Below are 27350 nucleotides of genomic sequence, written 5' to 3'. Positions count from 1 at the left end.
TTTCAGTTTAATTTGTATTTATGCAAACTGATGTTTTTTTGTCAGTACCAGGTTCTCCCTTGTTAACTTCACTCTCCTCTGTGAGATACTCTATCCCAGAGATTCTCTCTGGGACTTTCAGGTGCTGCTCTTTTTATAAAAGAATTTAGTAAGTTCTGCACCTGTGAAGTCAGCCCTAAAAGTGTCCAGGCAAAATATCTAGAGGGCTAGAAGGCAGGAGAATCGTCCTATTTAGTCAGTTAGTAGTTAGTCAGAATCCAAACAAGACACAGAGGATCAAGGCAAAGGGGCCTATTTATCAATCTCCGTATGGAGCTTGAGGCCCCGTGTTTCTGGCTAGCCTTCAGGCTCGCCAGAAACACAAGTTATGAAGCAGAGGTCTAAACACCGCTGCTCCATAACCTGCCTGCCTGCTCTGAGGCAGCAAACAGAGATCGCCGGAAATCAACGCGATCCAATACGATCGGGTTGATTGACACCCTCTGCTAGCTGCCGATTGGCCGTAAATCTGCAGGAGGCGGTTCTGGTAACTGCTGGTGAAATGATAAATGCAGAGAGCGTATGCTGTCGGTATTTATCGATGTGCAGTGAACATGATCCGCAATATCGGATCATGTCCGCTCGCACGTTCTTAAATAGGCCCCAAAGTGTCAATTATCAAAAGCTCACCACCTAAGCAAGACTATATAAAAAGGTCTATCAGTACTATAAGATATTTCCCAGCATTGTGAAAAGGCATATTTTATCAGTAACTGTAATTATGACTTATCCTTCAACATTGTACAATATCACCTTATATAGTAACTAAATTATTCTGGAATCTGCAAGTTTTAAGGTGGGTTCAGCAAAGGTTTTTATTTGGGGTGACTCACCGAGAATAGATTTTTACATATATAAATATAGACTCCAAAAGCTTCATAGGTAAATGCATATTATAAGGACATTATAGATATACTGTAAGATGAATAAACAGGGATAGCCCTACCTTATTCTCTTTCCTTAAGTTAGTTTGGTTCTGTTTAGATTAGTTAATTGATAATAATATATTAAAACAGTTTTTTAAATGAACATATATTCCTTTATAATCGCCATCTAATAATTAAATATATATTTATATATTCACACAATAATATTTACACCTAATTCACACAAAAAAAAGTATTAAAGGGATATGAAACCTAAAAAATGTCTTTCACGATTCAGATACAGTATACAATTTTATTAATCTTTCCAATTTACTTTTATTATCAAATTAGTTTTGTTTATGTATTTTTTCTTGAAGAGATATCTAGATAGGTAGCGTGCACGTCTGAAGTAATACTACATAACAGGAAATGGTGCTGCCACCTAGTGCTCTTGCTAATGTATTACACTGTTGCAAAGCTGATGCCATATGGTGCTGCAGACGCGTGCACACTCATGAGCTTGCCTCCTTGCTTTTCAACAAACGATAACAGGAACACAAAGAAAATTTGATAATAGAAGTAAATTATAAAGTTGCTAAAAATGGAATGTTCTATCGGAATCATGAAAGCAAATGTTTGGGTTTTATGTCAGTTTAACCCAAGCCTCCCTGGGAGAAAGTTCAACAACACAGTGCACAGATGTATTTTTACAGCAAATATTGCATTAATGTTACACTTTCAATAACAATAAGATATTTTATGCATTGCTGCATTTTGAGTTAATGCCCCTTTAAGTTATAGCATTTTTGCCAATTTTTTTATCGGTTAAGAGGAGCTAAGTATCAGACCTCAACCAATCAGATGGATCGTTTTGGGTTTTTTTGGATTGGTTTAGCAGCAAGCTTAGATTCTAGAATCTGACCATTTTTCTTGTTAATTTACCATAATGTGTGTCTGTGTGAGCCCAAGACACTGTACCCGGTCAGCACAATGTCCTTACTCTTGCAGTACTCCAGCAGCTTGTTCTGGTTCAGATATGGGTGACATTCCACCTGCAAAGTACCAATATTGCAGTAAGTTTCATATGTGTGAGAATGTAAGCAGGAAAATCCCCTCTTTCTCTTGTAAGATGTATCGAGTCCACGGATTCATCCTTACTTGTGGGATATTCTCCTTCCCTACAGGAAGTGGCAGAGAGAGCACCCACAGCAGAGCTGTCTATATAGCTCCCCCTTAGCTCCACCCCCCAGTCATTCTCTCTGCCTGCTTAACTGCTAGGAAGGGCAAAGAGCTATGTGGTGACTAAAATGTTAGTTTTTTTATTTCTCAAGCAAAAGTTTATTATTTTAAATGGTACCGGTGTGTACTATTTACTCTCTGGCAGAAAAGGGATGAAGATTTCTGCAAGGAGGATGATGATCTTAGCACTTTGTAACTAAGATCCACTGCTGTTCTCACAAGGCCTGAAGAGTACTGGAAAACTTCAGTTAGGAGAACAGTTTGCAGGCTAAGCTGCATATGAGGTATGTTCAGTCTATATTTTTCTAGACGGACTGTGTTAAATCTAGAAAAGGCTGGCAATATCCCCATGAGGGAAGGGTAAGCTGTATTCAGACATTTTAATAGGAATTTCAGCTTGCTTGAAGGGCTCATTAGTTACTGGTGACACTGTTAAGAAAAAAAAAAGTTTTGTTTATTGATGCAATTATAACGTTTTCTGAAGGGACTAAAGGGCTGGTGACACTGTTAGGAAAAAACGTTTTGTTTATTGATGCATGACCTTGTATGTCGTCAAGCTCCGGCCCCTTAAACCAACAAAACACCCTCATACCATCCTTCCAACAACCACCCTCATAAATAACAGACAACAGACTTAGCTTTGGTACAAATTGGCCGCAGCCCTTTATTCAATAAAAACTTTGTAAAAACTTTAATAACTCGATAATTAAAAATGCAAATAACTGTAAACATTTTACATATCAACCAACAGCGGTGCTAGTCCTTCCTGATTTCCATATCTTTTAACTATGGCCGTAACTCCTTTTACTGGACCCAACCGTTCAAGTGGTTGGGCCCGTCAGCGATCATCCATATAAGTTTCTAAGGAACCCCGTGCCCTTAGAAAAACCCCATCTTGAATTCCCCCATGGGAATGCAAAATACCACCACACTTAACCATTGGCCATAGTTTTCCTGTAATTTAAGGGCTAGCACCCCCGCCTTCCAACTGCGACAGAAACCTAAAATGACAAATAAAAACACGCCTCTCACACAAATATCAGGGACGGGTGGGAGGGAGATGTTTTCTCTACTCCTACAATAACAATCTGCTGGTTTTCCCGCTCAGCCCACCTCTTTAAAACTTTGCCTCCAGCTCCTCCTACCCCATACAGGGCCTCTTCCTCCTGAGGTCAAAGCTCCCTCCGTCAATGCTCTGCAGCCTCCAGGAGCCACTTGACCTTGTATGTCGTCAAGCTCCGGCCCCTTAAACCAACAAAACACCCTCATACCATCCTTCCAACAACCACCCTCATAAATAACAGACAACAGACTTAGCTTTGTTACAAATTGGCCGCAGCCCTTTATTCAATAAAAACTTTGTAAAAACTTTAATAACTCGATAATTAAAAATGCAAATAACTGTAAACATTTTACATATCAACCAACAGCGGTGCTAGTCCTTCCTGATTTCCATATCTTTTAACTATGGCCGTAACTCCTTTTACTGGACCCAACCGTTCAAGTGGTTGGGCCCGTCAGCGATCATCCATATAAGTTTCTAAGGAACCCCGTGCCCTTAGAAAAACCCCATCTTGAATTCCCCCATGGGAATGCAAAATACCACCACACTTAACCATTGGCCATAGTTTTCCTGTAATTTAAGGGCTAGCACCCCCACCACCGACTGGCCTGAAACCTCAGCCCAGTCCCACCAACCCTCCAACCGCACACAGTGCCTCCTTAATATTAAATATAAACAGCTGCAGACCAAAGTCATTCAAATGCTCCCCATCGGGCAGATAGAACTCATCCACTCCAACCTCAGCTAAGTCTGAGCAGTGCACCACCACACCAAGTCTCCGCACAAATGCCCCCAGATCGTCGTTTAACGTCCCCATAACTTTCATTTTTCTAAAGCATTCAACACTTAAAGAATACACAGATACCTTATGTTTGGTAAAATACTGGCCACAGCCTGTTTAGTAAATAACAAGTTTAAAAACATAAAATACATAACTCATTAACCATGTAAACTCAGTCAACTATGAAGATGCTAGCTCCCAAACTTAATTTACTAATCTCCATATACTTGTTGACCAGGCCGTATATAAATTCACCTGGACTTAAATAAGTCCGTTATTTCTTTAAAAAACCCCAAGCTCCAAGGAACCCTGTGTCCAAGAAGCTACTTAAACTGCTCTCCCACCCCGTGGGGAGGCTAACCCATTCACTTAAGGCCATAGTCCAATTGCAGACGCGAGGGAACTAGCACCCGCCAAAGACTGACGAGACATAAAACTGCAAATAATGGGAGGGAGGGAAGGAGGGAAACTTGTTAGCTGCCTAAGAAGTAATTTTCTGAAAATAGCCGCCCACACACTTGCCTTACATAGCCTTTCCCTGATACCCATTCTACTCCCCATAACGTCCCCATGAACTCTAATTTCCCAAAAGCATTTACTTAAAGAATACACAGACATCTGATGTTTGGTAAAATTACTGGCCACAGCCTGTTTATTAAATAACAAGTTTAAAAACACCCAATACCTAACTCTGTAACCATATAAACTCGGTTAACTGTAAATATGCTAGCTCCCAAACTTAATTCACTAAGCTCCATTTACTTGTTGACCAGGCCGTATATAAATTTACCTGGACGTACATAAGTCCGTTATTTCTTTAAAAACTCACCAAGCTCCAAGGAACCCCGTGTCCAAGGAACTACATAACCTGCTCTCCCACCCCGTGGGGAGGCTAACCCATTCACTTATGGCCATAGCCAATTGCAGACATGAGGGAACTAGCACCAACCAATATCGTAACCATGGCCTGACCACAGGATGGATAAAACCTGGAAAGGCTCACACAGCCTCTCCAACTACCACTTAATCTACCACACCAGGCTTCTCTGAGACAAGAACCTAAATCAACACCTCCGGCCTGGGACACCACGACCCCCGGAGACGGGAACAGATCAGTGTGACCCACCACCAGCAGCAATACGCAATCGCATCTAAGGCCCCATACTCAAAACCATTCAAAAGTATTTTTTGCTTATCAAAAAAAAAAAAAAAAAAAAAAAAACCTCGGCTGAAGCCCTCCCTCTCACCCACAGCAGCACGCCGGTACCAATAAATGAAAGAGTGGCCCACCACCCACACGTGAGCTACAAGGACATGACCGGAACAGCCATAAACAAATTAAACGCTTAAATTTCCTTAAAAACACCCATGAGGGAGAAGATTAAAAGAACCTCCACCTAACCACACCTTGGATAACTTGTTCCACTAAACCCACAACAACAGCTTCAGTGGGGGCCCCGATCCTAAAGGAGGGCAACTTACAATTTCACTGCGATCAAAACCCAACTCCCCTAGATCCCTTGCAAAAAACTGACCAAAATTTAAACTGTAACAGCACCCCACCATCTTTGCGTATAAATATTGAACCATCATAGGCCTAAGCCATCCAAAATTACATTGGGCCACACAAGGAAAAGCATCCGCCCTAGCAGGGAACAACGTCAGACCGCCCCTTTTTTTCATTCGGACAGATGTAGATAACCTGAGGTAAAAGAACACCTGCGAGCCCATGGCAATCACATCTTCAGAAACCATTCCCAGTGGGACCAGTTATTACGGCTGATCAAGCCCAATGGAGAGAACATGGAAAATAGAATGTATTCCCCTCCCTTCAATACCCCAATGGGAGTGTAATTGTCTTCTCCTAGCTGTGTTAACATATCTTAACCTTGAGATAAAGGATGGGTGGGAACACCACAGGCGAAATACAATATTACCTACGCCTGTATCCGGGTAAGGAAAATGCCTGCAAACCATGTCATAAAACTCCAGCAAGCAAAATGGATCATTGCAGTCTAATTAAAGGGACACTCAAGTTAAAACCAAACTTCATGATTCAGATACAACATGCAATTCCAAACAACTCCCCAATTTACTTCCACTAACAAAATGTGCACAGTCTTTTTATATTCATACTTTTTGAGTCACCAACTCCTACTGAGCATGTGCAAGAAGTCACAGCATATACGTATGTGCATTTGTGATTGGCTGATGGCTGTCACGTGATACAGGGGGAGTGGAAACAGACACAACCTTGAAATTTATTTAACAAAATCTACTACTCATTTGAAGTTCAGACTAAGAGCTATTGCATTGTCTTCTGATTATGCATTTGTTGATTATGCAAATCTACAGCATTGACTGGTCCTTAAAGGGTGGGAAACCCTTACAGTAAACTGTCCCATCAAGATACAACGTAAAATCCCCGAAGTTGCAACAGCCATCATACATATAGAGAATACCGCAATTATTATTATTCGGTAATTCGAAAACACCATGCTCTGATTGCGGCCAGAGGGCCGAAACATGACAACGCTGGTGCTTCGCCATCTGCCATTGTGGGATGCTTCCTCTTTATAACTTTAGAACAATAACAACTTTATTCATCAGCAGTGGCTCCCCTCTTTGATTTCATTTATAAAGCGCCAACAGATTCCGCAGCGCTATAAATCCAGGTGGTACACAAGGAAACATTCATAGGCCTCACATGGGTAGAGGCCCAACCCAAAGTGTTAACATTGCAGGCCGCACTTATAAAAGTGATCTACAAACCGCCGGGCTCATAGGATATAAAAGTACCCTATTAATGTCCCTAGGTTCAACATAACAGAATGGAGGAAGCCACCGGCAGCGCAGTTTTCTCTTCATTATGACAGAGTATAATATTAGCACACCCGTACTACCACATAGAGAAAAGAAAAATCCCCCATATCCTAAATTAAATTCTACCTATGAATAAGATTCAAAACATTGAAAATTAATTGCTCAAAAAAATAATTTTATATAACCACACATACAATGTATATATTAAACAATATAAATTATAGAAATATTTGTATGACCTCAAATACCCATATAACATACATATATATATATATATACACATACATACATTCTACATAGGCAACAAAACAGAAAATTATACCAAATCACAGTCAGCTGCCACTAGATGGCAGACAAAACAAAGGGATCCCTGGAAATAAAGACAAAACCGTTCTACGCTCTTGAGGCAGAGCAGAGAGTGTAAACCAGCACACCATAAGAGTTAGTAAAATGCAAAATTACAATATATATACATACACATACACACATATATACCCACATAGTCTGTATAACCCCTATGTGAGCAAACTTCTTCAGCAGAAGATAACACACAAAACAAACCTCCTCTGAATGAGATAACCCCTAACAGCTAAAAGATCCCCAACATGGAGTATCATCTACATACCTTGTTCCCGCTAATGTATAACAATTTTTACCACTACCTGACTGACCACAAAATGTTTAGGCAAAATACATGGAACTGCCACAAAATGTCAAACAAAACAATGGATCCCACGAAATAAAGCAAAATCGCTCTAAGCTCTTAAGGCAGAGCAAAAAATGAAAGACAACACAGCAAGAGAATTAGTATTAATAAGCGATTAGTATTAATAAACGTGCAAATTATAAATATATATATAATATGTATATCCCCTAAAGAACCAAAACTTGTCCCTGAGAAGAGAAAAAACACAAAACCCCTTCTGTAAAATAAAACAATATTAGGCCCTAAACTTGCCACAGGTCTAGATCTGCAAGATTGCGCCAAAATACCAGCGGCGTGAAAGTTAACCCTACCATCGCTGCATACACATAGGGCCTCCCCTTAGCCAATCATAAAACATAAGCATAGAACTCTATTAGAGTGCATTTGAAAAATTCACTTCATACTCCGGAAAATACAGCACTATGCCCAGAGTAAATAAATTCCCTTCACTATGCGCACCCTTATTCCTACGTATAGTAGCAGCGACAAACATAAAAGGTGCCATCTAAACCCTGCAATGACAGAGAAAAGTCTTTATAGCACATGCAAATGTCAGGAACATGTAAGCGCTGGTAACAAACACTATTGATAAACAGACAGGTTCAATAAGCAAAATCTAAAACAGATTCTCAACCAGTGCAGCTGCACATTTTGTACCTGGGGTAAATAAAATTATGCACTTTAATAAAACATTAATAGATATGTTCAGTGACATAAACTATACTAAATGGTGTAAATATAAGGCAGCTTATCCCAAATTAATGCTTTGAATTGTCACATCTAAAGGAACAAATAATTTTACAATACTCCCCAATTGCCAAACGGAACACAGTAAATAAAGGAGCTGTTGCTGAGCTCACATATTGCAAAGATCCTGTCGCTCCATATAGGCAGCGCATACGTAAAACCCCACAATTGTTTGCTCAGCTACCTGGCTCCATCGGTCATAGGTCTCAGCCTGAAGAAAACTTCCTGTGGCAAATCAACACCCGTGGTCTTTTTTCCCCGGACTGCTGCTACCACGTGGGGACCCGGTGAGACCGCACAGGAAAAACCCCTGCTGCCGTTTGGATGCAGACCGCTCGGCCATGCTTCCTTGCTACGCAGAGCCTCTGATGGACACAAATCAGATGTAAATCCCACATCTGAGGACAGGCGCTCTCCCCCTCCACTATTGCCATTAGTTACCCCACTTGTAAGTGAAATGAGAAGCGCTAGTGATATCAAATCATAAGGGGGAGCACAAGCAAAATCTTACATGGCTGCATGTCTATTAACCCCTATGCCTGGGAAGGGGAAAACAGCCAGCTATACTACTCTCCTATGCAGCAGAGTGAAAATCATCTATGCATAACACAATCCTGCCCAGCATACACAGCCCACACTAAATCCCAAAATTAATAGTTAATGAAAGGTTCCCCTGACTCAAATATCTTAAGGAGGGGGATAAACCCCTAATGTGCTTGGACCTCTAACCAAAGGAACAAGCAATTACCTTAGGGGCTCCAGCTGCAGGACAGGAAAACCATCAGATGTTTTCTCTACTCCTACAATAACAATCTGCTGGTTTTCCCGCTCAGCCCACCTCTTTAAAACTTTGCCTCCAGCTCCTCCTACCCCATACAGGGCCTCTTCCTCCTGAGGTCAAAGCTCCCTCCGTCAATGCTCTGCAGCCTCCAGGAGCCACTTTTATAACGTTTTTTGAAGGGACTAAAGGGGTCATTGTGGCTTGGTTTTGAGTTTTGTAACTCACATGGTTAATTAAGAGACACTCTGGTGTTTCTCTGATAGGCCTCAAAACATTGAGTGAGGTGGGAGGGGCCTATTTTCGCACCTCAGTTGAGCAGTTTCCTTTCCTCTGAGACATATCACTGCTGTGTTTGAGGGCTGTTAAAGAAGTTTTTTCCCCCACAAATTGTTCTGAAGGGCAGGTAGGAGCCACAGCAGAGCTGTGGCAAGGTGCTGAAAGTCTTTTTTACTATACTTTAACTTTAACGTTTTTTCAATCCGTTTTTGCCATTAAGGGGTTAATTGTTTATTTGCATAGCTGTGCAAAGTTACTAAGTCTTTATAATGCTACTGTAAAAATTTCGTTAAGTTTACTGCTTTTTTACACTGTTTTGCAGAACTGGTGCAGCTTTTTTTCTCTTAAAGGCACAGTACCGTTTTATTTCTAAGTGTTTTTTACTTTGATTACAGTGTTTTCCAAGCTTGCTTGTTACATTACTAGCCTGTTTAACATGTCTGACACCAAGGAAAATCCTTGTTTAATATGTTTGGAAGCCATTGTGGAACCCCCTCTTAGAATGTGTCCCAATTGTACTAATATGTCTATAAACTATAAAGAACATATATTAGCACTTAAAAATAGAACAATAGATGATTCTCAGTCAGAAGTAAATGAGGGTTCACCATCTAGCTCTCCCCAAGTGTCACAACCAGTAACGCCCGCACAAGTGACGCCAAGTACCTCTAGTGCGTCAAATTCTTTTACTTTACAAGACATGGCCACAGTTATGAATACAACCCACACAGAGGTTTTACCTAAACTGCCTGGTTTACAAGGAAAGCGGGACAGCTCTGGGTTTAGAAAAAATGCTGAGCCGTCTGACGCTTTAGTAGCCGTATCCGATATGCCCTCACAATGCTCTGAAGTAGGGGTGAGGGATTTGTTATCTGAGGGAGAAATTTCTGATTCAGGAAAGACGCTTCCTCAGACAGATTCTGATATGACGGCCTTTAAATTTAAGCTTGAACACCTCCGCTTATTGCTCAGGGAGGTATTAGCGACTCTAGATGATTGTGACCCTATAGTGGTTCCAGAGAAATTGTTTAAAATGGATAAATACTTAGAGGTTCCTGTTTACACTGATGTTTTTCCAGTCCCTAAGAGGATTGTGAATATTATTACTAAGGAGTGGGATAGACCAGGTATTCCCTTCTCTCCCCCTCCTGTTTTTAAGAAAATGTTTCCCATATCTGACACCATGGGGGACTCGTGGCAGACAGTTCCTAAGGTGGAGGGAGCTATTTCTACTCTGTCTAAGCGTACAACTATACCTATCGAAGACAGTTGTGCTTTCAAAGATCCTATGGATAAAAAATTAGAGGGTCTCCTGAAGAAAATTTTTGTTCATCAGGGTTTTTCTCTCCAACCTATTGCGTGCATTGTTCCTGTAACTACTGCAGCTGCTTTCTGGTTTGAGGCTCTAGAAGAGGCTCTTCAGATAGAGACTCCATTAGAGGAGATTATGGACAGAATCAAGGCCCTTAAGTTGGCTAATTCTTTTATTACAGATGCCGCTTTTCAACTGGCTAAATTAGCGGCAAAGAATTCAGGTTTTGCCATTTTAGCACGCAGGGCGTTACGGCTTAAGTCCTGGTCTGCTGATGTGTCATCTAAATCTAAACTTTTGAACATCCCTTTCAAAGGAAAGACCCTATTCGGGCCTGAACTGAAAGAGATTATTTCAGACATCACTGGAGGGAAAGGTCATGCCCTTCCTCAGGATAGATCAAATAAGATGAAGATCAAACAAAATAATTTTCGTTCCTTTCGGAACTTCAAGAGTGGTTCTGTTTCAGCTTCCTCTGCTACAAAGCAAGAGGGGAATTTTGCCCAATCCAAGTCAGTCTGGAGACCTAACCAGGCTTGGAACAAGGGTAAACAGGCCAAAAAGCCTGCAGCTGCCTCTAAGACAGCATGAAGGGGTAGCCCCCGATCCGGGACCGGATCTAGTAGTGGCCAGACTCTCTCTCTTCGCTCAGGCTTGGGCAAGAGATGTTCACGATCCCTGGGCTTTAGAAATTGCGCCCCAGGGATATCTTCTGTAATTCGAAGACTCCCTTCCAAGGGGGAGATTTCATATTTCTTGATTGTCTGTAAACCAGACAAAGAGAGAGGCGTTCTTACGCTGTGTAGAAGATCTTCTTACCATGGGGGTGATCCGCCCAGTCCCAAAAGAGGAACAGGGGCTAGGGTTCTACTCAAACCTGTTTGTGGTTCCCAAAAAAGAGGGAACTTTCAGACCAATCTTGGATCTCAAAATTCTAAAAAAGTTCCTCAAAGTTCCATCATTCATGATGGAGACCATTCGGACTATTCTGCCTCTGATCCAGGAAGGTCAATTTATGACTACCGTGGACTTAAAGGATGCGTATCTACACATCCCTATTCACAGAAATCATCAACAATTTCTCAGATTTGCGTTTCTAGACAGCATTACCAGTTTGTGGCTCTTCCTTTCTGGTTAGCCACGGCTCCAAGAATTTTCACAAAGGTGCTAGGGTCCCTTCTGGCGGTTCTACGACCTCGGGGCATAGCAGTGCCGCCTTATCTAGACGACATCTTAATCCAGACGTCGACTTTTCAGCTAGCCAAGTCTCACACGGACATTGTGTTGGCTTTTCTGAGATCTCACGGGTGGAAGGTGAACATAAAAAAGAGTTCTCGCTTCCCTCTTACAAGAGTTTCTTTTCTAGAGACTCTGATAGATTCAGTAGAAATTAAAATATTTCTGATGGAGGTCAGAAAATCAAAACTCTTAACCACTTGCCGAACTCTTCATTCCATTCCTTGGCCATCTGTGGCTCAGTGTATGGAGGTAATCGGACTCATGGTAGCAGCAATGGACATAGTTCCTTTTGCCCGCCTACACCTCAGACCACTGCAACTATGCATGCTCAAACAGTGGAATGGGGATTATGCAGATTTATCTCCTCAACTGCATCTGGACCAGGAGACCAGAGATTCTCTTCTCTAGTGGTTGTCTCAGGACCACCTGTCTCAGGGAATGTACTTCCACAGGCCAGAGTGGCTCATTGTAATGACAGATGCCAGCCTGCTAGGCTGGGGTGCAGTCTGGAACTCCCTGAAAGCACAGGTCTTATGGTCTCGGGAGGAATCTCTTCTTCTGATAAGCATCCTAGAACTGAGAGAGATATTCAAGGCGCTTCAGGCGTGGCCTCAGCTTGCTGCAGCCAAATTCATCAGGTTTCAGTCGGACAACATCACAACTGTAGCTTATATCAATCATCAAGGAGGAACAAGGAGTTCTCTAGCGATGATGGAGGTAACCAAAATAATCCGATGGGCAGAGGATCACTCTTGCCATCTCTCAGCAATCCACATTCCAGGAGTAGAGAACTGGGAGGCGGATTTTCTAAGTCATCAGACTTTTCATCCAGGGGAGTGGGAACTCCATCCGGAGGTATTTGCTCAGCTGATTCAGCTATGGGGCACACCAGAATTGGATCTTATGGCGTCGCGTCAGAATGCCAAACTTCCTCGTTACGGGTCCATGTCCCGGGATCCCAAGGCGGTACTGATAGATGCTCTAGCAGTACCTTGGTCCTTCAATCTGGTCTGGTTGCCAGAATCAAGCAGGAGAGAGCTTCGGTGATTCTGATAGCACCTGCGTGGCCACGCAGGATTTGGTATGCAGACCTAGTGGGCATGTCCTCGGTTCCACCGTGGACCCTGCCAATGAGGGGGGACCTTGTAATCCAAGGTCCGTTCTCGCATCCAAATCTAGTTTCTCTGCGTCTGACTGCTTGGAGATTGAACGCCTAATTCTATCAAAGCATGGGTTCTCTGAGTCGGTCATTGATACCCTGATTCAGGCTAGAAAACCTGTCACCAGGAAGATCTATCATAAGATTTGGCGCAAATATCTTTATTGGTGTGAATCCAAAGGTTACTCGTGGAGTAAGATTAGGATTCCTAGAATATTGTCTTTTCTCCAAGAAGGTTTGGAGAAGGGATTATCAGCTAGTTCTCTTAAAGGACAAATATCTGCTTTGTCTATTCTACTACACAAACGTCTGGCAGATGTCCCAGACGTTCAAACTTTTAGTCAGGCTTTGGTCAGAATTAAGCCTGTATTTAAGCCTGTTGCTCCGCCTTGGAGCCTAAACTTAGTCCTTAGAGTTCTTCAAGGGGTTCCGTTTGAACCTATGCATTCCATAGATGTTAAGCTTCTATCTTGGAAAGTTTTGTTCTTAGTTGCTATCTCTTCGGCTCGAAGAGTTTCTGAGCTATCTGCTTTACAGTGTGATTCCCCTTATCTTATTTTCCATGCAGATAAGGTGGTTTTGCGTACCAAACCTGGTTTTCTTCCTAAGGTTGTTTCTAACAAGAATATCAATCAAGAGATTGTTGTTCCTTCTCTGTGTCCTAATCCTTCATCAAAGAAGGAACGTCTGTTGCACAATCTTGATGTGGTTCGTGCTTTAAAGTTCTACTTACAAGCAACCAAAGATTTCCGTCAAACATCTTCATTGTTTGTTGTTTATTCTGGTAAGCGGAGAGGCCAAAAGGCTACGGCTACCTCTCTTTCCTTTTGGCTGAAAAGCATCATCCATTTGGCCTATGAGACTGCTGGACAGCAGCCTCCTGAAAGAATTACTGCTCATTCTACTAGAGCTGTGGCTTCCACATGGGCTTTTAAAAATAAGGCTTCTGCTGAACAGATTTGTTAGGCGGCGACTTGGTCTTCGCTTCATACTTTTTCCAAATTTGATACTTTTGCTTCTTCTGAGGCTATTTTTGGGAGAAAGGTTCTACAAGCAGTGGTGCCTTCCGTTTAAGGTCCCTGTCTTGTCCCTCCCTTCATCCGTGTCCTAAAGCTTTGGTATTGGTATCCCACAAGGATGAATCCGTGGACTCGATACATCTTACAAGAGAAAACATAATTTATGCTTACCTGATAAATTTATTTCTCTTGTGATGTATCGAGTCCACGGCCCGCCCTGTTTATTTAAGACAGGCATATATATTTTTATTTTTAAACTTTCAGTCACCACTGCACCCTATGGTTTCTCCTTTTTCTTCCTAGCCTTCGGTCGAATGACTGGGGGGTGGAGCTAAGGGGGGAGCTATATAGACAGCTCTGCTGTGGGTGCTCTCTCTGCCACTTCCTGTAGGGAAGGAGAATATCCCACAAGTAAGGATGAATTCCGTGGACTCGATACATCACAAGAGAAATAAATTTATCAGGTAAGCATAAATTATGTTTTTTTTTACATATTGGTCATGGTTTATATATGTTGTAATTTAGTTCTCAGTGTTTTTATTTTAATAAAAAGTGTCAGGAAACATATTATAATAAAAATAATATAGATGTATTATACTGTTTAGAATTTATGAATAATATTCTCTTGTCCTTTAACTCATTTAGCATCATAAAGATCTAAAATACATTGTATAAAAATATGTCACTCATAGCAGCGTTTATTGCAGTAATGTCAACATATTTAAATTTCAAGTAATGTTTTTCAGCAAAAATTAACTTAAAGGGACAGTCTAGTACAGAATTTCTATTGTTTTAAAAAGATAGATAATCCCTTTATTACCCATGACCCAGTTTTGCATAACCAACACTGTTATATCTAAGCCTCTGCAGACTGTGTCCTTATTTCAGTTCTTTTGACAGACTTGCATTTTAGCCAATCAGTGCCCTCTAATAAGTAACTCCACGCGATTGAGCACAATGTTATTTATATGGTACACATGAACTAACACCCACTAGCTAATTTCTAAGCCTTCAAGGGCTTTGAAATTAGCTGATGAGCCTACCTAGGTTTAGCTTTTAACAATGAATACCAAGAAAACAAAGCAAATTTGATGATAAAAGTAAAATGAAAAGTTGTTTAATTTTGACTAGACTGTCCCTTTAACTTCTTTACTAGAGTAAAGATGATACAAGAGTTTAAAATATTTTTAAATCTGTGTGATTTGATTTATTATGCTACAGGTGCAGTTAAACAAAAATGTGTTTTAGGTGTGTTTTGTGAAACTTTTTTTACCCTTAAACTTTATTTCAGGGCCTCTATTTATCAAAGTCTGGCGGACCTGATCAGACAGTGCGGATCAGGTCCTCCAGACCTCGCTGAATACGGAGAGCAATACGCTCTCCATATTCAGCAAGGGGGTGTCAATCAACCCGATCGGGTTGAATTGCGGCGATGTCTGTCTGCCTGCTCAGAGCAGGCGGACAGGTTATGGAGCAGCGGTCTTTGGACCGCTGCTTCATAACTGGTGTTTCTGGCGAGTCTGCAGGCTCACCAGAAACACGGAGCCTCAAGCTCTATCCGGAGCTTGATAGATAGGCCCCCTGGTCTCAATTTGAACTAATGCTTCTAGCAGTATTTGGGCTTTTGCTCAAACACAACCCATAACTTTCAAGTAATAGGTGCACTAGAGCGATGTCAGCCATGCTAAACCGTCTCTGGTAAATCTAATAGATCAAGATGTGTGCTAATGTTAGCGTGGTTCAGAAATACTGCTTTTTATATTGCACCGTATCATTAGCGCGCCACTTGTAATCTGACCCATAGTACTGCCTGCTCTAATGAATAAGCGCATGTCATTTTTCCTCTATAATGTCCCATTAAGGTCTTCGTTTGTCCCCAGCCTTTTTTCCCATTTCACTATTATATCTAGATTGCAGTACTTGTAACCTTACACATATTTTAATAATGGGTCAATAAAAGTTACGTATTTAAATTTGGCGAAACTTTACCAAAAGTTTAAACCTCCCCATTTTAACTTTGCAGTTCCTTTGTGTTAACCCCTTAATGACCGCAGCACTTTTCCATTTTCTGTCCGTTTGGGACCAAGGCTATTTTTACATTTCTGCTGTGTTTGTGTTTAGCTGTAATTTTCCTCTTACTCATTTACTGTACCCACACATATTATATACCGTTTTTCTCGCCATTAAATGGAATTTCTAAAGATACCATTATTTTCATCATATCTTATAATTTACTATAAAAAAAAAAATATATGAGGAAAAAATGGAAAAAACACACTTTTTCTAACTTTGACCCCAAAATCTGTTACATATCTACAACCACCAAACAAAAACCATGCTAAATAGTTTCTAAATTTTGTCCTGAGTTTAGAAATACTCAATGTTTACAGGTTCTTTGCTTTTTTTGCAAGTTATAGGGCCATAAATACAAGTAGCACTTTGCTATTTCCAACCCCCTTTTTTTTTCAAAATTAGCGCTATTTACATTGGGACACTGATATCTTTCAGGAATCCCTGAATATTCCTTGACATGTATATATTTTTTTTTAGTAGACATCCCAAAGTATTGATCTAGGCCCATTTTGGTATATTTCATGCCACCATTTCACCGCCAAATGCAATCAAATAAAGAAAATCGTTCACTTTTTCACAATTTTTTTAACAAACTTTAGGTTTCTCACTGAAATTATTTACAAACAACTTGTGCAATTATGGCATAAATGGTTGTAAATTCTTTCCTGGGATCCCCTTTGTTCAGAAATAGCAGACATATATGGCTTTTGTTGTTGCTTTTTGGTAATTAGAAGGGCGCTAAATGTCAATGCACACCACACGTGTATTATGCCCAGCAGTGAAGGGGTTAATTAGGGAGCATGTAGGGAGCTTCTAGGGTTAATTTTAGCTTTAGTGTAGTGTAGTAGACAACCCCAAGTATTGATCTAGGCCCATTTTGGTATATTTCATGCCACCATTTCACCGCCAAATGCGATCAAATTTAAAAAAACGTTACATTTTTCACAATTTTAGGTTTCTCACTGAAATCATTTACAAGCAGCTTGAGCAATTATGGCACAAATGGTTGTAAATGCTTCTCTGGGATCCCCTTTGTTCAGAAATAGCAGACATATATGGCTTTGGTGTTGCTTTTTGTGGATCGCTTCCAGCTGCTTTCCACACCGAGGACGTGCAGGGTACGTCCTCAGGCGTTAACTGCCTTTTTTTTTAAGACGTACCCTGCACGTCCTCGGTCATTAAGGGGTTAAACTGGAAATCTGATAACATTAACCATTTATTTAATTATTCAGCTTTTGCTACATGTTTTACAATTACCTGATTACAAACGGGTTTGTGCTTCAGTCCTGGCTTGTTGAGTATCATCTCTAGTTGTCTGCGATTAAAGTTGGAGACTCCTATGGATCTGACCAACCCTGCATCTTTACACTCCTCGAGAGCCTGAACAAGAGTGGAAATTAATGTAATGGTTTAGACAACGGATTAAGGCCTCAATCTATCAACAATCTATTGCCATTGGCTTTTTTAGGTCTTTTTTTGGGCCAAAAAGGCTACTTTACAATTCGGCACGCAATCCCAATTGCGCACATTCAGCTGATTTCGCACTCACAAATCTGTTTTTGGATCCTCGATAAGAGCCCTATTTCTCCTATGGGGCTACAAAGTTCTCAGCAATCACAAAACTCTTTTAAGTCACTTTTAAAAGCTTTTCAAAACCATTTTTGGCCTTTCAAATTCGGCACCTTTAAGCACTTGATTAGTCCTCAAAGGGCAGTTTGGACATTGCAAATAGACATAGAATATTATTGACAAACCGTTTATTATCTTGCACATTTGTAAAACATTTTAAAAATGGCTACAGGAGACATTCTAGAGGTTGATTAATATACATTATCACGATAACAGTTGAAAAAAGTATTTTTTTTTTTAAAAAAAACAGTGCACAGTCTGCCCATCGTCACAACCTAAAAGATGCATTTAGATGGATAAGCAGTGGTGCAGATGGAAATGGATTGCAATAGTTAACTATGCAAATTGCGATTTAGTGATCTTTACGAATGCAATTTTAATAACGAAAGTACTTTTCTTTTTTTTTTTTTTTTTTTTTTTTTTTTATATTTTTCCTTTATTCAATACATAAAAAAAAAATATCACATACAGAAAAAGGAGAGAGTAATAAAAAAAAAACAATAGAAAAACAACGACATTTCGTAAATCATATCTGGAGACACAGCTCCACCTTGCTACAAATCCGGTAACTCTATATACCTCAACACAAATACTGAATTAGCCTAATAAAGATTAACAGATACCGATTGCAAACTTTGTTCGGCCTGAATAATTCTCAACGGTTACCTGCCTACAAATAATATAATTCTAAAAAAAAAAAAAAAAAAAAAAAACCCTCCCTCCGCCGCCCTCCCTCTCCCCCCCCCCCCTGCAACATAATACCTTACCGCTGCCTGTGCATCTCGAACAGGGCAACCGACAGCTACCAGATTATACAACCACGTTTACCCAAGATACTGGGAATACCCCTGCTACAACTAATTCCGCAAAGCAGACCGTATTTCGGACCGGAACAAGGATCTGCTTTTGAATCTGGCGGGGATATGACAAAATGATTGGTAGCCATCCCTGAAAAAACTCCTTAGTTTTCTTCTCGGAAGCTTCCGAGAGGTGATATGACTCAAATACAATTTGGCCTTGAATTTCTTTACAAGACCTCTCTAAGCTCGGAGTTCTCTTAGCTTTCCAATTCTGCAAGATAAGATGACGTACTGCTAGAATAATCGTATTCAATGTGCAGGTCATCGCTGCCGAGTTTCTATGTACTTCTGTTCTAAGCAGAACCACATCTTGCAGAGTAAGCACTACCTTTACCCCGAATAGCGAATTAAACCAATGAAGCACTTTCTGCCATAACTGGTTAATTTTGGGACAAAACCAAAACATATGAAATAGATCGGCCCTAGAATTTGAGCATCTGGGACAAATATTTAATCCGGAATCAGAAAATTTTTGTAATTTAAGCGGATGCAAATAAAAATTATTCAGAAGCTTCCAATGCGATTCCTTCCAGGACACCGAAACCCTGCATTTCTGGACCAAATTACAACTCTGGATGATCTTCTCTACAGTAATATTGTTAATAGCCGGAACCAACCAGGTACTTATACTATGCAAATGCTTATCAGATTGTTTAGAAAGCATAATATCGTATATTAAAGAAATCGAGGAACTTCCCAGACTGAATTTCTTAATCAGCATTTTGATGACAGACCATTCCGCTAACATACTATTCTCCCAGTTTTGCTCAGACATAAAATGACGGATCTGAAAATACGCGAACAAATCAGACCTGGAGAGATCATAAGTTTGAAACAGAGACTCCGCAGTCTGCACCAGATTATCAGACCCCAATAATTGCTTGACAAACCGCAGCCCCTTGTCCCTCCAAGATTTGAACACCTTCTGATATAAACCCGGGATAAAATTCGGGTTTCCCTGAATAGGTAAATAATCTGACACTGAGGGATCTACACCTAAACAGGAGCAAAACTTCCGCCACGCGATCAGAACATTTTTAAAGGATATCAATTTACTGATATTAGATGGTAGCTGACTTATCTTACAATGTAGCAGCGCAGAAAGGGCAAAAGGCCGAGTATAAAAAGATTCCTCTTGACTGACTGCTAACCTATCAGTATCCGCCAACCAATCCATGGCGAACTTCATCAGCGCCGCCGTGTTGTAAAGCCTGATATCCGGCAACGCCAACCCAGCACGGTCTGTCCTTTGCATAAGTTTAGTTAGTGCAATCCTTGGTCTCTTATCTTTCCAGATGAATTTTGAGAAATCACTATATAACTTCCTAATATCTGAACAAGAAATAAAAAGAGGGAGATTCTGTAGCACATATAGAAGACGCGGAAAAACAATCGTTTTTATTAGATTTACCTTTGCTGAAATTGATAGCGGAAAAGAAGCCCATAACTGCAGATCTATTTTAATTTTTTTCAAAAGGGGGACGAAGTTCGCGACATACCATACTTTCGGGTTCTTATGTAACTCAAGTCCCAAATAACTAATTGTATTAACAACCTTAAAAGGAAATTTTACCAAACCAGATGAGTTATTACCCATATACATGAGTTCACTCTTTTCTAAATTCACCAAGTAACCTGAAAAAGAACTAAATTGGGAGAGGATTTGAAGAATGATTGGAATCGATTGAAGGGGCTTATCTACAAAAATCAGCATATCATCCGCATAGAGAAGAGTTTTTAAACGATGAGATCCCAATGAAATTCCTGTCAAAACATCACGAAATCTAACCGCTAGGGGTTCTAGAGCCACATTAAACAGAAGGGGAGATAATGGACACCCCTGTCTCGTCCCTCGATGTAACACGATCCCCTGAGAGCGAATCCCATTCACCAAAAGAAACGAAATTGGTTTGCAATAAATCTTATGAATAAAGTGACTAAACTTGCCAGAGAAACCAAATTTCTGCAACGCGGAAAATAAGTGCTCCCAGACAATGGAGTCAAAAGCCTTGACTGCGTCTAGGGTTAAGACTGCAGAATCGCGAATTCCAACATTACCAGAATCTGGTTCCAAATTCGACATATAGTCCAAAAACGTAATAACCCTTCGAATATTTCGCGACGAGTTTCTGGCGGTCATAAATCCGGTCTGGTCCTGGTGGATCAGACTCTGCAAACAAAGATTCAATCTACAGGCAATAATACCAGCCAGAAGCTTGTAGTCAGTATTGAGCACTGATATTGGCCTATAGGAGGCCATGTTCTCTGGATTTTTATTTTTTTTCGGGATGAGTGATATATTGGCTGCAGCAAAATTCTCCGAGATCCCGCTTTCAGACAGATAATAATTATTAAAAAGAGCCTCTAACGAGGGCAGCAATTCATCCTTGAGTAATTTATAAAATTCGGCCGGAAGCCCATCAGGGCCAGCTGCCTTATTAAGCTTAAGATTATCAATAGCTGTACCAATCTCCTCCCGTGATATCGGCTGATTCAGCACGGCCAACTCCTCTTCTTGAATCTTAGGGATACTTATGGACTCCCAAAAAGACTTTTGAGTGATGTGATCTGCTGAAACTGCCGAGTACAGTTCTTGATAATACTTAAAAAATTCCAGAGAGATCTCTACCGGCTCAAAAAACCTGTCTTCGCCGTTTTTTATAACAGCGATAAAATTTCTTTTCTTTCTGATCTTGGTCAAGCGGGACAGATATTTCGCCGAACACCCATGAAAGCTCCTAAATTTGAGATTCACTCTAGCATCTTCCTCCAGCGATTTCTGCTTTAAATAGATCTCCCTCTCCTTCCTAGCCTCACGATACAATGCCCATTTTAGTGGGGAGGGATCTGACTGAAAGTCCCTATAGGTGGTTCTGGATCTTACAACAAGGGAACTCCCTTGTTCCTTAATTTTTTTTGCACGCAGGCTCAAATAGGCTATTATTTTGCCACGAATCACAGCCTTGGCCGCCTCCCAATACACCTCTGCCTTGTGACTAAAGTTCGAATTAAACAAGACATATTCATGCCAGGTAGACTTCATCCATGAAGAAAAACTAGGGTTGGCATATAAAAAACGGGGGAACCCGAAAACCCGTGAAAGTGGACGAGTGTCATGAGAATCAAGAATAGATAAAGATATTATAGAATGATCAGAAACTAAAAATTCCCCAATTCCTGTTTTAAGCTGAAGAACTGTCAGTGCTTCCGCAATTAGAAAGAAATCTATCCGCGAGAATGTCCTGAATGACTTAGATTCGCATGTATAAGCTTTAACCAAGGGATTTTGCAGCCGCCAAATATCAGTCAATGTAAGTTTGATGCAAAATTTTTTAAAATAGTTGGCGTGATACTTATAGCTAGCGTCATTCTTTCTTGAAAAACGATCTAGTTCCGGACTCAGGGTGGCATTAAAATCTCCACAGATAATTAAGTTCTCCTTTATAAAAGGGTAGATTATGTTTTGGATCCGGTCCCAAAATTTTACTGAGAATTTGTTGGGGGCGTAAATATTACAAAATACGTATTTTACCGATTTTATCACTACCTGTAACAACATAAACCGGGCTGAAGGATCAAACTCAACTTTCGTAACTTGATAATCCAAGTCTTTATGAAAGAGAGCCGCAACTCCTCGCTTTTTAGAAGGAGAAGATGAGGCCAAAACCTCGCAGACCCATCTCATTTTAAGCTTCGCCGCTTCTAATGCATCTAGATGAGTCTCTTGCAGAAACACCACCTCTGGCTTTTCTACAGCTAATGTTTTAATAACCAACTTGCGCTTGGCGGGAGAGGATATCCCCCCCACATTCCAAGAAAGAATTCTACAGCCCATTGCTGTTATTCTCCCTGGTCAATAACAGGACTGGACCCTGAAACAGAGAACTGGCAGCACCATCCGGGGGGGAGGGGAGGGACGGCGGCAAGGAGGCGGAGAGAGAGAGAGAAAAAAAAAAAAAAAAAAAAAAAAAAAAAACAACACAGTAGAATTTCAGGCATTTTTACACGACACATTTTAACATATGCATCTTTCTCATACATTATCAAAATATTCATTATACACAATGCAGAAATAAAAACAGCAACAAAAATCACAAAATAGCCCAAACCAGTAAAATCACAAAATAAACCAAAATCAAAAACTCTAACAAAAAAAAAGAAAAACAAAAGGAGGAAAAAACTCTGACCCAACCGTGAATTTCACTTTAGGACTCTAAGGTTCTCAAAAAATCTTTCACCTCCGGAACTTCGTTAAAAATAAATTTGGCTCCCTTGTTATCTCCTATGATTTTAGCAGGGTAAAATAAACTGGCTTTAATCCCCTTAGCGATGAGCTGCGAACAATACGGTGCCATAAGTCTTCTACGGGCGGAAGTTTCCGCCGAGAAGTCCTGGAACAGCAAGATCTTGCTGTTCCCAAATTCTAGTGAACCCGCTTTCTTAGCTAACTTCAAAAATTCAAGCTTATCCTGAAATTTCAACAGCTTAAAAATACACATTCTAGATTTACCCAGAGCGCCAGCAGAATCCCTTCTGGGACCCACTCTGTGGGCTCTCTCAATTGCTAAGGGGAGAAGCTGCGGTGGAAACCCAATAGCAAGGGGGAGAGTGGAGGAAGTAAATTTAACCAAGTCTTCAAATTCTGGTGCTTCGGGTAAACCTATAATCCTAATATTATTGCGCCTGGAGCGATCTTCAAGTTCCTCCAGGCGCGACTGCATATTCTTAAGTTTGACTTCCTGGGCCTGAATAGTAGCCTCTTGGACTGTCAGCTTATCTTCTACTGTAGAGATTCTATTTTCTGCCTCCCCAATTCTCTGTGAAAACTGTTTGACTTCAGTTGAAAGAGAAGATAATTCCGTAGAAATACCTCCCAGGTCTCTTTTAATACCCTCAAACTGGGGGGAGAAGATTGCTGTTAATTGAGTGATCAGCACCTGGGTATCAATTACTGTGGCTACCCCTTCTAAGGATGTGTCTATACTCGTGTCGCCACCTTTGGTATTTTTTTTATCCCTAGGTTTGGCCGGCATTTTGGGTGAAGTGTTATTAACGTGCGTTATAAATTTTTCCATGAATAATAAAACAAACCAACTAATAACATAGATAAATACTATGCAAAGTGACACAAAAATTGACTCCCGTTATAGGGGAGAGATAGTGAAACCTCAATATGTGGTATACAACCACAGCAAAATATATTAACTCCACTTTTTTTTTTTTTTTCCCCTTTTTTTTTTTTTTCCTCTTATCCTGTGGATACTAGCAAAAGTGTTCTAGCGTGAATATGGTGAATTTAATACATAAAAAAAAAGGAACAAAAGAACAAAAACAAAAAATCAGCCCAAAATATATGACCTTTACATATCAAATAACTTGAAACAGAAAAAAAAAAACGTTAATGGTGTATTCTGTGAGAGTGAAGTGACTTTAACAAAAAGCCCTTATACAAATGCCTGCACTTTTCTTACTTTAAGCGACTAAGCAAAAACAGAAATAGGGGGCAAGCTCCAAAACAACCCCTTATAACAGCATGCAGAAAGAAATATACACATGACAGTGAATGAACATTATCCTACCAAGTCCTCTGGCGGATAGAACAGATATAGCATGATCAGCTAAGACTAGAGACCAGAAAACTAATCCCAGACTATCTAGACCCCAGGCTGAGTCCTTAACAAAGTCAGAGAGTCCTATAATATTAGGGGTCTTATATCATTCACTATGAATCCAGAAGCAACAAATCTTGGCCAGCCCGGCTGTGAAAAGTATTATGCCCATTAGAGTCCAGTCCAAACTCCTTGAGATCAAAAGAAAAAGTATACAGCATACGAAGACAGAGTCCTGTATTACTTACAGTGGATGTGGGCTGCGCTTGAAGAAGACTGATAACCAACAGGGGACACTCCTACCCGGAGGAGCGATGCAATCAAGCCACCCTGAAGCTTAGTTGTGGAACCCCGGTGTCAAGTCCTGATCTGCCAACCAGCCGACTGCAATCACTCAGCCGGATATCACTGCAGCCTCACCTAGTGCCGTGCACCTCCGCGGACTCAGACACCCGACCTTGCGGCACTTCACCGCTGATACAGAGCCCACCTCTTCCTCCAACACCACTTGCTCTGCCGTGGGGCGGTCTCTCCTGGGTTCACCCCCAGGGACTGCTTACGAGCCGGACGGACTCACCCGTCACTCACGGGGCCTCACTTGACCTCCTTTCGTCTCCGCTCCAGCCCTCGCAACCCCCACCGGGGGGGCGCGAGCTCAGCAACACTCCACGCAAGTGCCACAAAGGGTAGGTAAAAGTGATCTCCTCGGAGGTTGAGGGAGGGTAAAAAAGAATGCGGATTTACCGCTGCAGGTACTGCAACACGAAGTTTCCCTTTAGCTTGCGATGGGAAATCAAGCTGTAAGCCCTAGCCCTTACGGGTACAACGGGCTAAAATTGAAGGCTAGGATAGCAGTAGTCGGCCCAGACGCCGAGTAGAAGCACACGTCTTGATGCTCCGCCTTCCACCGGAAACCAATCTGAAATCGAAAGTACTGTTCTTAACAATCACGACAGTAGAAGTGAGATTTACATTCAACTATTTAAAATAAATAAACAACATTTGTAGATATTAGTGTCCTGAAGTGACTATAGAATTAAGTCCATCATGCCAAGATACGTATAGCATTCATATGGATACTGAGTGTGGAGAATGTATTGTGATCACTGTTCCCTCTAAGATGTGTGCGCGTGCGAGTGAACACCCGTTCTCAAGCTTGTGCGTAGCTCATTGAAAATGCACTCATCAATTCAAGGTAAGGGTTTGTTTTTGTGTTAATTTTTTTCGTTATTGAGGTGGTGGTCTAGCAGTAGTGATACAACTTAGCGCGGTAAACTTATTTCAAATTGAATTACCCGCGTGCAGTAAATGGTTACAGATTGTGCATGGGTAATTCAATTTGAAATAAGTTTACCGCACTAAATTTTAGTGCTACTGCCGGACTGCCAACTCCGGCTGGATGACTAGCATTTTTTTTTTCCTAAATATTTTGAAGTGGTGAAGCACCAAGATAAAAAAGATGGAACTCAATAAGTAACTTAAATGCTAAGCTTTTGGAATATTAGATAACAGAGGGGTACACCAGGAACATAAACCTGCCCATTCAGCTACAAACATATGTATCACATAATCATAGGAAGCCAAAACACAAACTTGGGCCAGCACTACTGCTTGGTGCTCGTGTAGACTGGGGTAAACTGCCTAACCCCTTCAATTACAATAATGACAGAATGTCCACAGCACCTACAGAGTAAAACTTTATTTTCTTTATTCAGACATCATAAAAAACAAGCAACGTTTCGGGGAAGACCCCCTTACTCATGCTAGCATGAGTAAGGGGACTTCCCTAAATCGTCGCTTGTTTTTTATGATGTTTGAATAAATAAAAGTAAGTTTTACTCTATAGGTGCTGTGGGCATTCTGCCATAATCATAGGAAGCAGTATTTATTCAAAATAGTCATACTGTAATTTTAGTGAAAACTGCATGAGTTATTAAATCTAATTTCACTTATTTTAATTTTTTCATATAGCGCATGATTCCTACCATTACCTTGGTTAACACTAGATCTATCAACGACAGCTGAAATTAAAGGGACACTGTACCCAAAAAAATTCTTTCATGATTCAGATTGAGCATGAATTTTTAAGCAACTTTCTAATTTACTCCTATTATTACATTTTCTTCATTCTCTTGGTATCTTTATTTGAAATGCAAGAATGTAAGTTTAGATGCCGGCCCATTTTTGGTGAACAACCTGGGTTGTCCTTGCTGATTGGTGGATAAATCCATCCACCAATAAAAAAGTGCTGTCCATAGTACTGAAACCAAAAAAAAGCTTAGATGCCTTCTTTTTCAAATAATGATAGCAAGAGAACGAAGAAAAATTGATAATAGGTGTAAATTAGAAAGTTGCTTAAAATTGCATGCTCTTTCTGAATTACAAAAGAAAAAATTTGTGTACAGTGTCCCTTTAACGTAGGTAAACATGTAAGAAGATTTTTTATTCATTTTAATAATGGTCATAAACTTTTGTCAAAGACATTGGTATCTAAATGCTCTGGGAGTTTGTACAAAAGAACTTTGCTGGGCACACAGCCCACAGTTAAGATAGATTAGCTAATCTTTATTATATAAACCTATTTCTCAAGAGAATCATATTTTTTAGTTGAATTATGCGCTAATCAACACTGCTTTGTTTTTTGGAACTTGTGTATAATGATACTGATGCATATGCATGTTTATTTTCTTAAAAAGGACATAAAGTTGCAAAAAGAGAATTCTGTTATTCATTTGAGTATTTTTTAATTATACTATTGTATGCTTTACCTATGTGTTTAACCCCCGCAAAGGAGCACACATTCCACCGACAAGGCAGCAAGACCCTATTTGTTCAGAGCTAAAAATGGCTTCTGAGCCAGTCAGTAACAGCAGCATATGTGTGTTGCCCCAAAATAACTGTCCTTGTTCAATGTATTGCCAAATGAGACCTGGTTTTTAAAGGGACAGGAAACCCCAAAGTTTTCATTCATGATTTAGATAGAACATACAATTTTAAACAAATTTACAATTTACTTCTATTATCAAATTTTCTTCATTCACTTGCTATCCTTTGTTGAAGGAACATAATTGCACTACTGGCAGCTAGCTGAACACATCTAGTTAGCCAATAACAAGAGAAAAATGTGTG

General features: G+C 40.5%; 1 protein-coding gene across 2 annotated transcripts in view; it reads right to left on the bottom strand.

The window, feature by feature from the left end:
* The window catches only part of LOC128664182 (aldo-keto reductase family 1 member C1), a 73072-nt gene that overhangs the window by 21160 nt on the left and 24562 nt on the right, over positions 1-27350 (bottom strand). For both annotated transcript variants that reach the window (XM_053718945.1, XM_053718946.1), the window contains 2 exons: positions 17381-17503; positions 1848-1957 (listed from right to left, as the gene is read on the bottom strand). In XM_053718945.1, the coding sequence (XP_053574920.1) occupies positions 1848-1957; positions 17381-17503 (233 nt within the window). The remainder of the gene's footprint in view (positions 1-1847; positions 1958-17380; positions 17504-27350) is intronic.

This window comes from Bombina bombina, chromosome 6 (genome assembly GCF_027579735.1).
Source record: "Bombina bombina isolate aBomBom1 chromosome 6, aBomBom1.pri, whole genome shotgun sequence".
Taxonomy (NCBI): domain Eukaryota; kingdom Metazoa; phylum Chordata; class Amphibia; order Anura; family Bombinatoridae; genus Bombina; species Bombina bombina.
This window is presented reverse-complemented; position numbering and strand designations above follow the sequence as displayed.